Raw genomic sequence first — 16,353 nt, forward strand, 5'->3', positions numbered from 1 at the left:
CATAATATCCCACCTAAAATATTAACCCTTTAACTGAGATCTCTACTGTACAGTAGACCTTATTTTCGATAGGGAAAAATATCATATTTTATGATATTATGTCTTGTAAGAGGCCAAAATATTGAGGACCCTTCATCCAGTTTGGAATGGATGCGTTTCATTCTAATCGGCCAAGGACCCTAATTCTTTTTATGACTAGTAGCTTATGATTCCATTATAATGTGGAAATTAATGAGTTTACATTAACATTATTATATGAAATCACCTACTACAGTCAGCCATTGAATACTATGGGACTATTTGTTTAGGTTTTTTTTTTTTTTGCTGTTTTGTTATATAGATGTATTTTTTTTCTTCAATCTATTTATTTATTTTCATTTAACTTTTTGATACACAATGCCCTGTTGGGCCAACTTAACTTAACTATGTTCTACCACTTTAAGACTTTTTTTTAAGATATTTGTTGTTTGTTGTGTTTTTATATTCAAAAGATTATAAGATAGAAGCAGCTTTTTTGAGTTTGCATCGAATGTTCTTCGACTTTTATATATAATAATTTTGATTATGAATAAAGATTGATCTGTTGAAAGAAGTTATTTTGAGTTAGATGGCAAATGTTCTCCTCCTATTCAAATTTGACATTGAAGGGGTGCATAGAACATATTTGCCAACCGGCAACTAGTTGCCGCACATTGAAATACGATTTTCAAGAAAAAACTAAAAACATGGGGAAAATAAATGCAGAACATGTTCACTTAGGACACTATTAACATGACTATATACATGAAACCATTCAGAAATATTTGGCCACAAATGGGTTAATGATGTTAAATCAGATAATGCACCGGCAATTTAGTGATATCCTTGCAGTTGTGGTCTCGACTGTGGTTTTGAGATAAAATCTCGGGTCCTCCAAGTCTGAGACCAAGACAAGACCGAGGAGAAATGCAGTCGAGACTGAGACAAGACCAAGACCTTCAAAAAATGGTCTTAAGACTGGTCTCGAGAACAAGACCGGTCTTAAGTACAAAATCACTTAAGTTTATATTGTGTTTATATGTGTATAGTGTTTATAAGTTTTATGTTTCATCACAAATAATGAAAGACTAAGGTTTCCCCAGAATGATCAGGGCTCAACAGATTTTTCTGCTGGCCGGTCAAAACACATTATTGAATTTTACTTGCCGTGCCAAAAATTTATTTGAGCAATTTCTATGGCAGCAAAAGCATTAAAAGTAATGAAATATTACGTTTTTCACACAAAACAATCAAATGAACTCTAATTAAAAGAAAATTCTGAATTTTTCCAATAAAAAGTGAACCGCTAATATTGTACTATGTTAGATTCATTTATCAGCTGAGTGTATGTAAATTATGTGTTTTTTTTCCGTCATTATTTAAAATTTAGTATTTACTGTCCCACACCGACATTAGGTCAGTAAAACATATATTTACACTCACCTAAAGGATTATTAGGAACACCTGTTCAATTTCTCATTAATGCAATTATCTAATCAACCAATCACATGGCAGTTGCTTCAATGCATTTAGGGGTGTGGTCCTGGTCAAGACAATCTCCTGAACTCCAAACTGAATGTCAGAATGGGAAAGAAAGGTGATTTAAGCAATTTTGAGCGTGGCATGGTTGTTGGTGCCAGACGGGCCGGTCTGAATATTTCACAATCTGCTCAGTTACTGGGATTTTCACACACAACCATTTCTAGGGTTTACAAAGAATGGTGAGAAAAGGGAAAAACATCCAGTATGCGGCAGTCCTGTGGGCGAAAATGCCTTGTTGATGCTAGAGGTCTGAGGAGAATGGGCCGACTGATTCAAGCTGATAGAAGAGCAACTTTGACTGAAATAACCACTCGTTACAACCGAGGTATGCAGCAAAGCATTTGTGAAGCCACAACACGCACAACCTTGAGGCGGATGGGCTACAACAGCAGAAGACCCCACCGGGTACCACTCATCTCCACTACAAATAGGAAAAAGAGGCTACAATTTGCTCGAGCTCACCAAAATTGGACAGTTGAAGACTGGAAAAATGTTGCCTGGTCTGATGAGTCTCGATTTCTGTTGAGACATTCAGATGGTAGAGTCGGAATTTGGCGTAAACAGAAAGAGAACATGGATCCATCTTGCCTTGTTACCACTGTGCAGGCTGCTGGTGGTGGTGTAATGGTGTGGGGGATGTTTTCTTGGCACACTTTAGGCCCTTTAGTGCCAATTGGGCATCGTTTAAATGCCACAGCCTACCTGAGCATTGTTTCTGACCATGTCCATCCCTTTATGACCACCATGTCCCCATCCTCTGATGGCTACTTCCAGCAGGATAATGCACATGTCACAAAGCTCCAATCATTTCAAATTGGTTTCTTGAACATGACAATGAGTTCACTGTACTAAAATGGCCCCACAGTCACCAGATCTCAACCCAATAGAGCCTCTTTGGGATGTGGTGGAACGGGAGCTTCGTGCCCTGGATGTGCATCCCACAAATCTCCATCAACTGCAAGATGCTATCCTATCAATATGGGCCAACATTTCAAAAGAATGCTTTCAGCACCTTGTTGAATCAATGCCACGTAGAATTAAGGCAGTTCTGAAGGCGAAAGGGGCTCAAACACAGTATTATTATGGTGTTCCTAATAATCCTTTAGGTGAGTGTATATCTGAGCCGTAATGAGTTCACTTTGGTACCTCAATTTCAATATTAGATGCCAAAAGACTGAACATTTTTAAATTATTCTCACTGTATATTAGGGTGCATGTAGAATTAAACATTATTTAGATAGATCTCCAATCTAGAGAAGTCAATTGTGCAACTGACACGTAACTTTCAAAAGACTAAATGATCAGAGTAGTTGGTTTAGATCAAGTAAATCTACAGTAGACATAAGGGTGATCATATGAAGAACAGCTTGAGCCAAAGATCTCACGATGTTTAGTGCAACTATTTGGCAGTATCATGAAAACCGACTTGGACTACACAGCAAAGTATACAGTTCTTAATAATTTGTTTTTAAACACTTAAAGTTCTGTGGACACTCCCTGTTTTGAGGCACTCAGTAAAACAAGAATTACAGCATTAAGTGTTGAACCAATAAATTACTTAAACTTAACTGTATTGTCTGTTTCAGCAAGATTTTGGACCAACAGGCGAGGTCAGAGTTTCCTCCCTGTAGGTACACATTTTAGTCTCTGGACACTAAGACTCAACCCATAATCCCCTAGTAGACCCACCTACTCAGGTGACTATAAAGTCCAGACAGAACAGCTCACAGGCATCAAACCTCAGCACAGGAGCATCCTGAACATCTCCACACACTGAGACAACATGGACACAAGAGCTTCCCTCTCCATTCTGCTGCTGCTGTTTGGCGTCTCCCAGGCGTCTCCTCTCATGGTAAGATCCTGTCTAGTCTCTCCCTTAAATGATTTAAAGTCCTCAAATGCGTCATTTTAAACATCTCCATTTCTTCCACCAGGAGGAGAGGTTTGACGGTGTGTTTGAATCAGAGAATGAAACTGTGCACATCACTACAAGGATTTTGGAGTCCAACAATGGTCAGGCGCCTTGATATCTAGATAGTTTAGGTTTCACAAGATAGTGGTACAATGTAGTCAAGATGTATAAATATGTTGTTATTTCATCAATATGTTTCTTTTTAAATACAGGATCTTCAGAACTCTTGATTGAAGGAGATCTGGTGTTTCCCAAAACCAGAAATGCTCTCTACTGCTTCAACAACAACTGTTTCTGGAAGAAAAACTCTAACAACATAGTGGAGGTCCCTTTCATAGTGAGCGGTGAATTCTGTACGTGAATCTCCTTCATTCATTGAACATATCTATGATTCATTTAGATGCCATTTTAAACCTATGGCTCCTTTTTGCAGCCAATTATGACAAATCAGTGATTGCGAACGCCATGTCGACCTTTCACACCAAAACCTGCATCCGCTTTGTGGCTAGATCAAATCAGATTGACTACATCAGTATTGAGAACAAAGATGGGTGAGAACAATCACACAATACCAACAAGAAACATTTAACAGGCTTTAGTCCAAAAAATAATCAATATTCAACCCCATTTATTTCCTCTCTCCTCTCAGGTGCTTCTCTGATCTTGGAAGAACTGGTGGCAGACAGGTGGTCTCCCTCAGCAGGGGCGGCTGTATGTACAGTGGCATCGTACAGCATGAGCTCAATCATGCCCTGGGCTTCTACCACGAGCAAACCAGGAGCGATCGTGACAAGTATGTCAGAATCAACTGGCAGAACATCTCTCCTGAAACGGCCTACAACTTCGAGAAACAGAAAACCAACAACCAAAACACTCCATACGACTACAACTCCATCATGCACTATGACAACACGGCCTTCGCCATCCAGCCCTGGCTGGAAACCATCACTCCCATTCCTGATGCGTCTGTGCAAATCGGACAAAGGCAGGGAATGTCCAGAATTGACATCCTGAGGATCAACAAGCTGTATGGATGCTGAAGATTAGGCTGATAGTCATTACTTGAATCAGTTCATGTCTGTAGATGAATAGTGGGATGAGGTGATGGTCTTTGCTTTCTAATGGTGTTGGATTTCTGAAATGTGTGAAGGAAAATTTTAATAAACATTGAACAAATGTGAACCTTTTCGTGAACTGTCTTTACATCTAATAGTTTTTCCTCTTGAACGAAGGAAATAATTTCCAAAGCGATACATAAATATATATACAGTAAAAAAGAAGGAAAAACGCATGTCTTCTTCACGCATTCCTGTATTTTAACCATGAAAGGCAGAGCAAAGCCTTTAACATGTGATGTCAGTCAGTCAGTCGCTCATTCAGCTGATGGTCAGTAAAGCAGGAGCATCTCCGGAGAAAGAGCACAGCGATCCTTCTCAACTCATCATGTCATCTCTATCTGTGAACAGTGAGCTTGTCTTCTATGTTAATGGCAAGAAGGTATGATGAAATTACAGATATTGATTTGAAATGTTTATAGATCTGAAAATATAAGGCACAGGCATTTCATTCGTGCAACATGTGGTGGACTTTTAGTTTTCTTAAACGTTTTTGGCTCATAAAATTGTTAATGGGTCAATGACATGACGTGTATGCTTTTGTGTCCAAGTGCATTATTTCCTTTTAAAAATAATTTGATCAATTCATGACATATATATATATACTTTATTCTAATATTTAGTTTGAATTTATTATACATTTAAATAATACATATTATTTTATGTTTTGTTATCTTAAAAACCCAAAATGTCAAGTGGTGCAATTGTCCAAAATGATGTCTTGATAATAATAATAATAATAACTATGTCATCATTTCTAGGTTTGAAACCTTTCATATAAACAAATTTGATAAGTATCAGTAGTTTTAAAACGGTTGAGATTATTGAAAAACTTTTGTCCAGCTTTTTGTTTATTCTCAGATGTCAGGGTGGCACAACTGCAAACATGGCTCTTTTATTATGAATTGATAAGGTAATAAGTAAGCATGACAATGCATCATCCAGAGGAGCCAAACTGAGTGAAATGGTTTGTAGATCTCTCTCAAATACTGGTAAAAACTGATAATTTCAAGTATGGGTTGGTTCACTTTCCATGTGAGGAGGTGCAACTACAGTATACACACAATTATTTGGTTGTACTGCCCGGCATAAAAACAGGGAAAAAATTTATTTAAACGGTTTGAAATGTTATTTAATAACTGAAACTTGTTTAAACATTGTTCGTGGCTCAAAAATATAGGCCTACATTACATCAGTTTAAAAAAGTAAAAGAAACTTTTTTTGAGCTTTATTTGTCAATGACCCTGGCTTTTATATTGCATTAGCTCATAAATAAAAGGTTACCATATTCAATTATTTTCAATTACAAGTTGCTACTCTCACAAAAGAAGGAAAGCTGTGATTCTACTGTCTGGTAGTCTAGTATTATTACTTCTACTGTGATGAATATTAACATTTGTATTGCTAGTCTTCTCATATTAAACTAGAACATAACCAGCAGGAAATGGCGTGACTAAACGTGCATGTCTGAATCGTGGCACATGACAGTCAGCCAGCAGCCCAAAATTAATCTATTCCTGTCATGTATGATACCATGAAAATGATTTTCTACGCTATACACACGGTCCATCATGTGTTTGCCCTTCTCACACACATACACGTTCTAAAGGCCCGTTCACACCAATAACACAGGGTTGTCAACTCTCACGCATTTGACGCTTAAATCTCACGCCACATTGGCAACTTTGCTTTTCATATGAAACAAAGTATCAGCCTTCAAATTTGGTAAGCTTTAATACGAAATTCATACAATAAATATAATTTTAACGCCCTTAATATCGCATAACAGATCGCTGTAGCAAAACAGAGTTGCGACCGACATGCTCTGATCTCGCCGGCGTCGGTGCGTCGCCGCCCGCCACGCGCTCACGTGATTCACGGAGCTCCCAATAATTCCAAACAAACCAGCACTGTCAATACATTTAAATGGCTTTCAGCAGGATAGATAGACAACCGCTAGCTTCACTTTACAGGTAAACACTATAACCTCGACAATATTCACAGTATTTTATGCTGGAAAGGCAACATTAATGCAAATGTTTTTCTTGTAGGCTATTTAAACCTCGGATATTCCTTACTAATTGGTCACACTCATGCTCATTAGTGGTGAAATGTGACCACCTGAACTATTTTTCACTTTAAAGGTGCTGTATGTAAGTTTTTTACTTTACTAAAGCATAAAAAACACAATGCTTGCAGATATGTAGGACACATGCTAAATTCACCTTGTTTCTCAGAAAAACAATGCTACAGCCAGTTATTCTAGTTTGAAATGTGCGTTCTGTGTCAGAATGACTGTTTTTCCGCCATACCAATAGTATTTGGACACCTCTGGGGGTATTCCAGAAAGCAGGCTATGTGACATACCCGGGTATGTTTAAGCTGATAACCTAAACGTTCGGTTCCAAAAACGGAGGGAACTTTAAGAGCAGGTTATGTTCCAGGGTTAGTTTGCTTAAGAGGGATTCAGATGTGTTTTATAAAATTAATATAGTTATTAATATAACCAGATTTGTTTCAGTTATATATACAATATTATATATTCATTCTGAAGGTTTAAAATGTTAATTCAATTCAAATATATTTATTATTTATTTTATTGTCATCTCACATATGGATCTGCATTCAATTAGCATCACACAAACAATATAATCCTTATTCTCAGTGAATAAAGATTACTTATTGAACGAAGACACTGAAAAAAATGATTGCATAACCACTAAATAGGTGGCAATGTGCACTAAGTAGGTTATGTAAATCGCCATTAAACAAAAGAACAAGAGGAAGTAGAATGGCGTCTGTTTCCATGGTGAATCATCGATTCGTCTCTCTGTTGAGAATGTCTTGTGTGTTAACCGAGAACATACACTGAGTTGTCTGAACTCACTCCCGGACTCATTTTTGGAACCAGCATACCTCGAGTAAGCAAGGTTTGGGTTAATCAACCGAGAGTTCAAGGTATATGGGACCGATAGGTTAACCTTGTTTTCTGGAATACCCCCCAGTTTGCCAGTTGGCGGAAAACACGGCATATTGCTGCCATGGAAGCCAGCAAACAAACTGGGTCAGGGATTGCAGATTCTACCCAACCTAAAAAGCCTCAACATGTGTATCCACCAATTTCTGTTTGTTAAATGCCATTGTATGTTTAAAAAACAAAACAAAACTCAGCATCCATCGAAAAAAACGTTATTAACGAGAGCATATTAAAACGCGGATAAATCAACTCATCAACTTACAGGGTGGCTTTAAGATCTTTTGGTACTAAATACTATTTTGAGCAATAATTATGGTCCATTAATGACCACTTCAAATCATATTTATTTTCTAATATTTTTTTTATCATTTATATTACAATTAGTGTAGCCTATTTAAAAGGGTTTTAAATCCCAATGCAAAGAGGAAAATTAGAGTCATTTTGTGGCAGGAAAAATAATAATTTTCATTTGTAATGCCATGGTTTGCCCACTAGGTGCCTGTATGGCTCTTTAACAAAAATGCACGTCATAAAGCTTACTTGTTTTTAGGTTTTGCATTTGAATAAATATTTATACATGATCAAATATGAATGTGAAATTTAAGAAAGTTAATAATATAAACATATGAATTGATACTGAATCAAGATCAAAATCAATATTTGTCAATACCATAGACTGTAAAAAAAACGTCACCCATAGGATTCTGAAGAGCAGTTTTGAAGCGTAAAGTAGGGTCGAGCTGGCCGTCGCCATCTTGGCAGCGCGTCATCGCGCTTCACTCCCGGATAATAGAAAATGGGCAAAGAGGCGGGACGTGGGCGGAGCTGAAGTGACGCGATGACTAACAGACAGCAGATAAATGGCTATCCACCTGTCACTCAAAGTGGCCACGCCCTTAATTATGCAGAACTTTAAGGCTTTATATAATGTAAACAAAAGAGTTATAAAAATAATTCACCCCCCTCACAGTTGTCATGAAGGGCAAAATTAGCCATATAGACCAAAACCACAATTTGTCCCAGACTGTAAACATGTGTTCTTCTGCTGTAAAGTTGGGCATTTTAACATGAGCTCAATGAGATTCTGCTCCTTCTGGAGTCTGTCCCTAGTGGCCAGTCGATGAATTGCAGTTTTAGTCACTTCCGTATTGGCTTCAAGAGAAAATGTGGGAGGTTGCCGCTTGGTCAATACCCACCAACATCATCCTGTCAATACCCACAAAACCACCCCCAAACCTCACTCCAACCTGAACTTAAAAATTGGCAACCCTGTATAAAGATAACGATAAAGTTCTTAAAATCGTTCTCAATATTAAAGAATAGCAGAGTCCACACCACAGCTATAATGATAACGGAACAGAGAAACGATAACGATTTTTGACAGCCAATCAGAATCCATCCTGCTGTAATGAGCTGGAGCATTTAAAGCGGCAGACAAGCATGCGCATAGAATTGTTGTAGTGGACGCTAATATAGTTATATTTATAGTTATCGTTCTTGGTGTGACAACTATGAATGTTGTTTGTCTATCCTAATATGTTTCCAGTTTCCACATTCCTCTCAGAATTCCACTTAAAACAAGTAACATTATATAGATGGTGACATTACTTGAATGGCGTGTGTGTGTGTGTGTGATAGTTGTCTCAGAAATCCAATCCTGTCACGTGACATACATTGCGCATACCAAAAGGTGTTTGACTTTATAGCTATCACCTGAAGATAAATATTAAGCAATGCCAGTCATTTAAAGTTTTTTGCTGTATTTATGTAAAGATAATAGAGAAGAATGCTGATCCAGAAGAGATGCTATTGGCTTACCTGCGACGTAAAGGTATGGTAATTGCCATTTGACAAACATTCTTCAAATAATGGTGTTTACCTAGCCAAGTATATTGATTAAATATATTTTATTTTATGTTTTTTTTGTGTTTAGTGGGTCTGACGGGCACAAAGTATGGCTGTGGTGGAGGGGGATGTGGGGCTTGCACTGTGATGCTGTCCAGATATGACCCTATCCAGGACACTGTGCTGTATCTTTTACTCATATAACAAAACTAGCAGTATAAAACCTTTATATGAAACAAACGTAAGGCATGTTTGTTCGCAGCTTTTGTCCAAATCAATATTTCAGTTTGCAAGAACGTTGGCTGCAACTGAATTTACATTCTAAAATACATCAATAAATTTGATAGTTTCACAATCCTTAATCCGTTCTTCAGACACTGGTCAGTAAATGCGTGTCTGCAGCCGATTTGTTCTCTTCACGGTGCGGCGGTGGTGACCGTCGAGGGCATTGGAAGTACTAAGACTAAACTACATCCTGTTCAGGTACCTGATTCTCCCCCAGAGGCAAACTACAAATCAAAATTTCGGTTCTTTGAATAGAACAAGCCATGTTTTTTTTGTTCATCAGGAACGTATAGCAAAGGCTCATGGGTCTCAGTGTGGGTTCTGTACTCCTGGGATGGTGATGTCCATGTACACATTACTGAGAAACAACCCACGTCCCAACATGGAGGACATTCGAGAGACACTGGGAGGTGACACAAATACGTATACTCACAAATTTAATTACATTTTTGAATACTAAGTATTTAAACACAAGGGTTGCACTTTATTTTACATTATGTGCACTAGGTCATATAAGGAGTAAAATTGATTAAGGTTAGATTTAGGGGTAGATTCAGGGTTAGTAGTTATTACCCAGTTATTGCAGTTTTAAGTACATGTACATGGGGAACAGGACTGTAAAATAAAGTGCTACCAACACAAGAATTGAAACACATTTAACATTGCGTTTTCTCTCTTCCAAGGGAACCTGTGTCGTTGCACTGGATATCGACCAATAATTGATGGATTTAAAACATTCTGTGATGTAATGGCTTTTAATACAAAATCAACAAATATGTGAAAATCAGTAAAAAATTTGTAAAACACTTTGAATGAAGGAAACAAACATGCTCATAATGGGATCCATATTTTTCCAGGCTCCAATATGTTGCCAAAATGGTGACAGAAATGGAAAATGTTGCATGGAAAGCAGCAATTCCCACAACAACGAATCTGATGTAAGACAATATGAGACTCAGAAATTCTTACAAATGTGACTATTTTTATTAGTGGAACAGCACAACAGGACACCCTTTACTTTTTGGCACTAATTAGAGTAGTACACATAATTATAGTAATTCTTCTAATACTGGTATTTTTGGTAGATATCTGGAGATCTTTTCAGCATGGATGATGTCTTGCCCCTCGACCCAACTCAGGATCTGATCTTTCCCCCAGAGTTACTGGTAAGCAAACCGTTTGTGTTCTCGTGGTAGCTAATAAGAACATGGATATTTCAGGCCACTAATCTCTGTTGTATCCCTTCTTTCTATCAGATTATGGGGAAGAAAAAAGCTGAACAACTTTGTTTCCAGGGCGAAAAGGTCAGGTGGATTTCCCCTGCAGATCTGAAAGATTTAATCAGGCTGAAAACTGAATACCCCAATGCACCCCTGTTGGTTGGGAACACAACCATAGGTTGGTTTCAAGAGGAATTAATCCATTTATCCATCCATCTCCAATCCAATCCATCCATCCATCCATCCATCCATCCATTTCCACTCCATCCATCCATCCATCCATTTCCAATCCAATCCATCCAATTCCAATCCCAATCCCAATCCCAATCCCAATCCATCCATCCATCCATCGCCAATCCATCCATTTCCAATCCATCCATCCAATTTCCATCCATCCATCCATCCATCCATTGCCAATTCAATCCATCCATCCATCGCCAATCCATCTATTTCGAATCCAATCCATCCATCCATCTCCAATCCATCCATCCATCCAATCCCAATCCCAAACCATCCATCCATCCATCCATTGCCAATTCAATCCATCCATCCATCGCCAATCCATATATTTTGAATCCAATCCATCCATCCATCTCCAATCCATCCATCCATCCAATTCCAATCCAATCCATCCATCCATCCATCGCCAATCCAATCCATCCATTTTGAATCCAATCCATCTATCCATCCATCTCCAGTCCAATCCATCCATCCATCCATCGCCAATCCATCCATTTAGAATCCAATCCATCCATCCATCCAATTCCAATCCATCCACCCACCCATTTCCAATTCAATCCATTCATCCATCCATCACCAATCCAATCCATCCATTTAGAATCCAATCCATCCATCTCCAATCCAATCCATCCAATTCCAATCCATCCATCCATCCATCCAACCATCCATCCATCGCCAGTCTAATCCATCCATCCATTTCGAATCAAATCCACCCATCCATCCAAACTGATTTTGTTTTCTTACAGGGCCGAAGATGAATCTGAAGGGAACTGTCAATCCTTTAGTGATCTATGGTGGAAGCCTTCCAGAACTTCGAGCTATCAAATGGCGAAACAATAGTAAATCACAAACAAACAATGCCATTTCATATGGTTATTTAGTGAATATTACAGGCCGAAGTAAATTCAATAACACGTTTTTTATTTGATTTTATTTAGGAGTAACTGTAGGAGCAGGATGCAGTTTGTCTCTTTTGAAGGACGTCCTCCTGCAAGGAATTGAGGAACTCGGCCCAGAAAAGAGCAGGGTTTACCAGGCCCTTGTTCAGACTCTACAGTGCTTGGCCGGCAAACAAATCCGCAACATGGCTGTGAGTAACAAAAACGAATCACTATGAGAAATTAAGAACAACAGTTGTCTACATGTTACAATTTTGTTTATGTTGGAATTTCAAGAGCATTGGTGGAAATATCCTGAGCGCCAACCCCAAATATGACCTGAGCAGCATTCTCGCAGCAGCAGAGTGTACGTTACACATTGTTTCCAAAGGTAATGTCAGTATATTTGGACTTCATTTGTAAATGTAGCATTTACATACTTTTCTATAACTGGCTTTTTGTATTATTTCTCAGTTGCCAATATATTAAATTTGGAAAGTAACCATGACATTTTTGTTTCTTTGTTCTTAAATAGATGGTGCTCGAGAGATTTGCCTAAGTGAGGAGTTTTTCACAGACTTTGGTAAAACAGCTCTACGACCAGATGAGCTTCTGCTGGCTGTTGACATTCCTCACTCGACACCGGTATATACTTCAAAATGGAGGAAGGCAGCTAAGCCTACTTAAAGGAACACTCCACTTTTTTTGAAAATAGGCTAATTTTCCCACTGCCCTAGAGTTAAACAGTTGAGTCTAACCGTTTTCGAATCCGTTAAGCCAATCTCTGGGTCTGGTGGTAGCACTTTTAGCATAGATCATTAAATCTGATTACCAAAGAGATTTCGATATTTTTCCTATTTAAAACTTGACACTTTTGTAGTTACATTGTGTACTAAGACCGACGGAAAATGAAAAGTTGCGATTTTCTTTGAGCGAGACGCTAACGGTCTAATCAGATTCAATGATCTATGCTAAAAGTGCCACCGCCAGATCCGGAGATCGGCTGAATGGATTCGTAAACGGTAAAACTCAACTGTTTAACTCAAGGGGAGTTGGAAAATGAGCCTATTTTCAAAATAAAGTTCCTTTAATATTACAAAACTTTGTTTCAACAAATGGACTTGGCCCTAAAATACTATTATTATTTGCTATTTCCATCTATTGTCGTTTGTTTAAAACCACAAATACACTACGAATTCACTTGCCATTTTGAAAAGCTAACTGCTAATCCCCATGTTTTTCAGTGGGAGTTTGTGTCAACATTTCGCCAGGCACAGCGCAGAGAGTTCGCCTTCTCCATAGTAAATGCTGGCATGAGGGTGGCGTTCAGTCATGACTCAAATGTGGTGGAGCATCTGGATATTTTTTATGGAGGTGTGGGACCCACTCTGGTAAAAGCCAGACATACCTGTAAAGAGCTGATGGGAAGGTACAGTCATCGCAAGGCCTACATCATTTGTAAAAGACTGTATTAACAAATACATTGGCTAGAAAAGAAAAGCTAACATCGCAAAATCTGAATCTTAGTTGCATTGTATACATTCCAGTCAATGAACATTGCTTTTTGTTTGGTAGAAAATGGGATGAGAAACTTCTAGTAGAGGGAACACAGCTCTTAGAAGAAGAAATCTCTGTGCCCCCTACTGCCCCTGGTGGACGGGAGGAGTATCGTAAGGCGCTAGTACTCAGCTTCTTTTTCAAGTTTTACATGCAAGTGCTGCTGGAACTCCAACAAAGGGTATGATGATGATAATTTTTAGTTTAAAAGTGGGATAATTTACTTACATAATGCTTATTTTTTTCCTAAAGGAGGTTACTGTGAATGATTTGCCATTAGAGTATCTCAGCGCACTAAAACCCTTCAAAAATGAGGTACCTCAAGGAAACCACTCTTTTCAGGTGAGCAGACCTGAGTCAAGCCTGAGTTTTCATATCAAGTTTAGCTGATAAAAAAAAAAACATTCTCCATACCAATTCAATTTCAGCTTGTACCAGAGACTCAGTCTTCTGGTGACCCAGTGGGACGTCCCAATGTTCACCAGGCCGCCCTTCAACAGGCCACAGGAGAAGCTGTGTATTATGATGATATCCCTTCTGTTAAAGGAGAACTCTTTGCTTCCATGGTAACCAGCACTAGGGCTCATGCAAACATCATGTAAGTGGAAGGAAATTAATTTATTATTTATGAATAATACATTTAAAACCAAAATTCCGATCAATTAGATTAATTAGATTTTTTTCTGACACTCACGCATTTCAGAAATTGAACACCACCACAAGACAAAATATCACCTCATTATATTATTCATCTACAGACACATGAACTATATTAAATGATGTGTGCAAGCCTCATCTTCAGCATCCATACAGCTTGTTGATCCTCAGGATGTCAATTCTGGACATTCCCTGCCTTTGTCCGATTTGCACAGACTCATCAGGAATGGGAGTGATGGTTTCCAGCCAGGGCTGGATGGCGAAGGCCGTGTTTCCATAGTGCATGATGGAGTTGTAGTCGTATGGAGTGTTTTGGTTGTTGGTTTTCTGTTTCTCGAAGTTGTAGGCCATTTCAGGAGAGATGTTCTCCCAGTTGATTTGGACATACTTGTCACGATCGCTCCTGGTTTGCTCGTGGTAGAAGCCCAGGGCATGATTGAGCTCATGCTGTACGATGCCACTGTACATACAGCCGCCCCTGTTGAGGGAGACCACCTGTCTGCCACCAGTTCTTCCTAGAGAAGAGAAGCACCTGAGAGAGAGGAAATAAATGGGGTTGAATATTGATTTTTTTTTTTAACTAAAGCCTGTTAAATATTTCTTGTTGGTATTGTGTGATTGTTCTCACCCATCTTTGTTCTCAATACTGATGTAGTCAATCTGAGTTGATCTAGCCACAAAGCGGATGCAGGTTTTGGCGTGAAAGTTTGAAATGGCGTTCGCAATCACTGATTTGTCATAATTGGCTGCAAAAAGGAGCCACAGGTTTAAAATGGCATCTAAATGAATCATAGATATGTTCAATGAATGAAGGAGATTCACGTACAGAATTCACCGCTCACTATGTAAGGGACCTCCACTATGTTGTTAGAGTTTTTCTTCCAGAAACAGTTGTTGTTGAGGCAGTAGAGAGCATTTCTGGTTTTGGGAAACACCAGATCTCCTTCAATCAGGACTTCCGAAGATCCTGTATTTAAAAAGAAACATATTGATGAAATAATGCAATATATTCATAAATCCCGATCACTTTTTAGAAATGTGACCCATTGTCGGCTTTATCTACAAGATGCCTCACCATTGTTGGACTCCAAAATCCTTGTAGTGATGTCCACAGTTTCAGGCTCTGATTCAAACACACCGTCAAACCTCTGCTCCTGGTGGTAGAAATAGATGTTTAAAATGACTTTGAGGACTGCTAATTATTTAAGGGAGAGACAGGGAATCAAATTTTTGCATCCTTGTTTTCTTCCCTTGCTTCCTTTCCCTGCGTCACATCTCCACCCCCCTAAGGATGTGAGGAAAGGCTGCACGAAAAAAAAAAGAGGACGGAGGAATCGAAGGAAATTTTATATGTTATTCTTATTTGTCATCTGAATATTCTTGACCACTCAAGCATCACTTCAATCATTAGATGCACACAAGTGATTTGCCCTTATTTTGTTAAAGTTTGGTTATTGAAAAAAATCATAAATAATAATAATAAAGCGAGATGCCCTGTTGAAATAAATGGTGAGATAAATGGTTTATTTGAACTACAAAGTTAAATCATACATTAAAATGATTGTGACAAATGTGAAGGGGGAGGACATTTTATAAGTGCATTAGGTTTCTCAACAAGAAAGACTTCTGCATAAATAAGATCTTCTCTGGAAGCTTCCTCACTCCTCGTTCCTTGCCTCTCATGGTGCAATTAGAGAATTGAGATGTCCTTCAAAATGTCAACTTCGATCGGTTTCCAGGTCACAGGACGGAGGAGCGAGGAAACAAGGAAGCATCAATTTGAGTATTGAGAAGCATTTGGGGTCTTACCATGAGAGGAGACGCCTGGGAGACGCCAAACAGCATCAGCAGAATGGAGAGGGAAGCTCTTGTGTCCATGTTGTCTCAGTGTGTGGAGATGTTCAGGATGCTCCTGTGCTGAGGTTTGATGCCTGTGAGCTGTTCTGTCGGGACTTTATATTCACCTGAGTAGGTGGGTCTATTGGGGGATTATGTGTAGGATCTTAGTGTCCAGTTTGTAATGTGTGTAACTAAAGGGTGGAAACTCTGACCTCTCCTGTTTTGCAAACAACTTTGCAGAATCAGAGAAGGTTGTAATCCACTGTAA

At 38.7% G+C, this 16,353-nt stretch overlaps 3 protein-coding genes across 3 annotated transcripts in view; 2 read left to right on the forward strand and 1 right to left on the reverse strand.

Moving 5' to 3' along the window:
- Nucleotides 1–3,343: 3,343 nt before the first annotated feature.
- LOC307120147 (hatching enzyme 1.2-like) lies at nt 3,344–4,512 on the forward strand (the record flags this gene model as incomplete). The annotated part of the gene is made up of 5 exons (XM_079807035.1): nt 3,344–3,412; nt 3,501–3,573; nt 3,685–3,825; nt 3,906–4,023; nt 4,122–4,512. The coding sequence occupies 5 exons, from the start codon at nt 3,344–3,346 to the stop codon at nt 4,510–4,512; spliced, it is 792 nt and encodes a 263-aa protein (XP_079663161.1).
- Nucleotides 4,513–4,915: 403 nt separating this feature from the next.
- The window catches only part of aox5 (aldehyde oxidase 5), a gene marked incomplete at both ends in the record, with an annotated part of 36,564 nt that continues 25,126 nt past the window's right edge, over nt 4,916–16,353 (forward strand). The window contains 17 exons of the mRNA XM_079807089.1: nt 4,916–4,969; nt 9,338–9,395; nt 9,498–9,594; nt 9,784–9,892; nt 9,978–10,104; nt 10,378–10,439; nt 10,552–10,632; nt 10,780–10,860; nt 10,951–11,092; nt 11,901–11,993; nt 12,093–12,244; nt 12,330–12,423; nt 12,568–12,677; nt 13,277–13,461; nt 13,608–13,770; nt 13,842–13,931; nt 14,018–14,187. Coding sequence (XP_079663215.1) covers nt 4,916–4,969; nt 9,338–9,395; nt 9,498–9,594; nt 9,784–9,892; nt 9,978–10,104; nt 10,378–10,439; nt 10,552–10,632; nt 10,780–10,860; nt 10,951–11,092; nt 11,901–11,993; nt 12,093–12,244; nt 12,330–12,423; nt 12,568–12,677; nt 13,277–13,461; nt 13,608–13,770; nt 13,842–13,931; nt 14,018–14,187 — 1,868 coding nt within the window. The remainder of the gene's footprint in view (nt 4,970–9,337; nt 9,396–9,497; nt 9,595–9,783; nt 9,893–9,977; nt 10,105–10,377; nt 10,440–10,551; nt 10,633–10,779; nt 10,861–10,950; nt 11,093–11,900; nt 11,994–12,092; nt 12,245–12,329; nt 12,424–12,567; nt 12,678–13,276; nt 13,462–13,607; nt 13,771–13,841; nt 13,932–14,017; nt 14,188–16,353) is intronic.
- Nucleotides 14,388–16,124, reverse strand: LOC307120488 (hatching enzyme 1.2-like; the record flags this gene model as incomplete). The annotated part of the gene is made up of 5 exons (XM_079807532.1): nt 14,388–14,778; nt 14,875–14,992; nt 15,073–15,213; nt 15,322–15,394; nt 16,056–16,124. 5 exons carry the CDS (start codon nt 16,122–16,124, stop codon nt 14,388–14,390), a joined length of 792 nt encoding a protein of 263 aa, XP_079663658.1.

The sequence above is a fragment of the Gobio gobio genome (genome assembly GCF_949357685.1).
Source record: "Gobio gobio genome assembly, chromosome: 24".
Lineage (NCBI taxonomy): Eukaryota > Metazoa > Chordata > Actinopteri > Cypriniformes > Gobionidae > Gobio > Gobio gobio.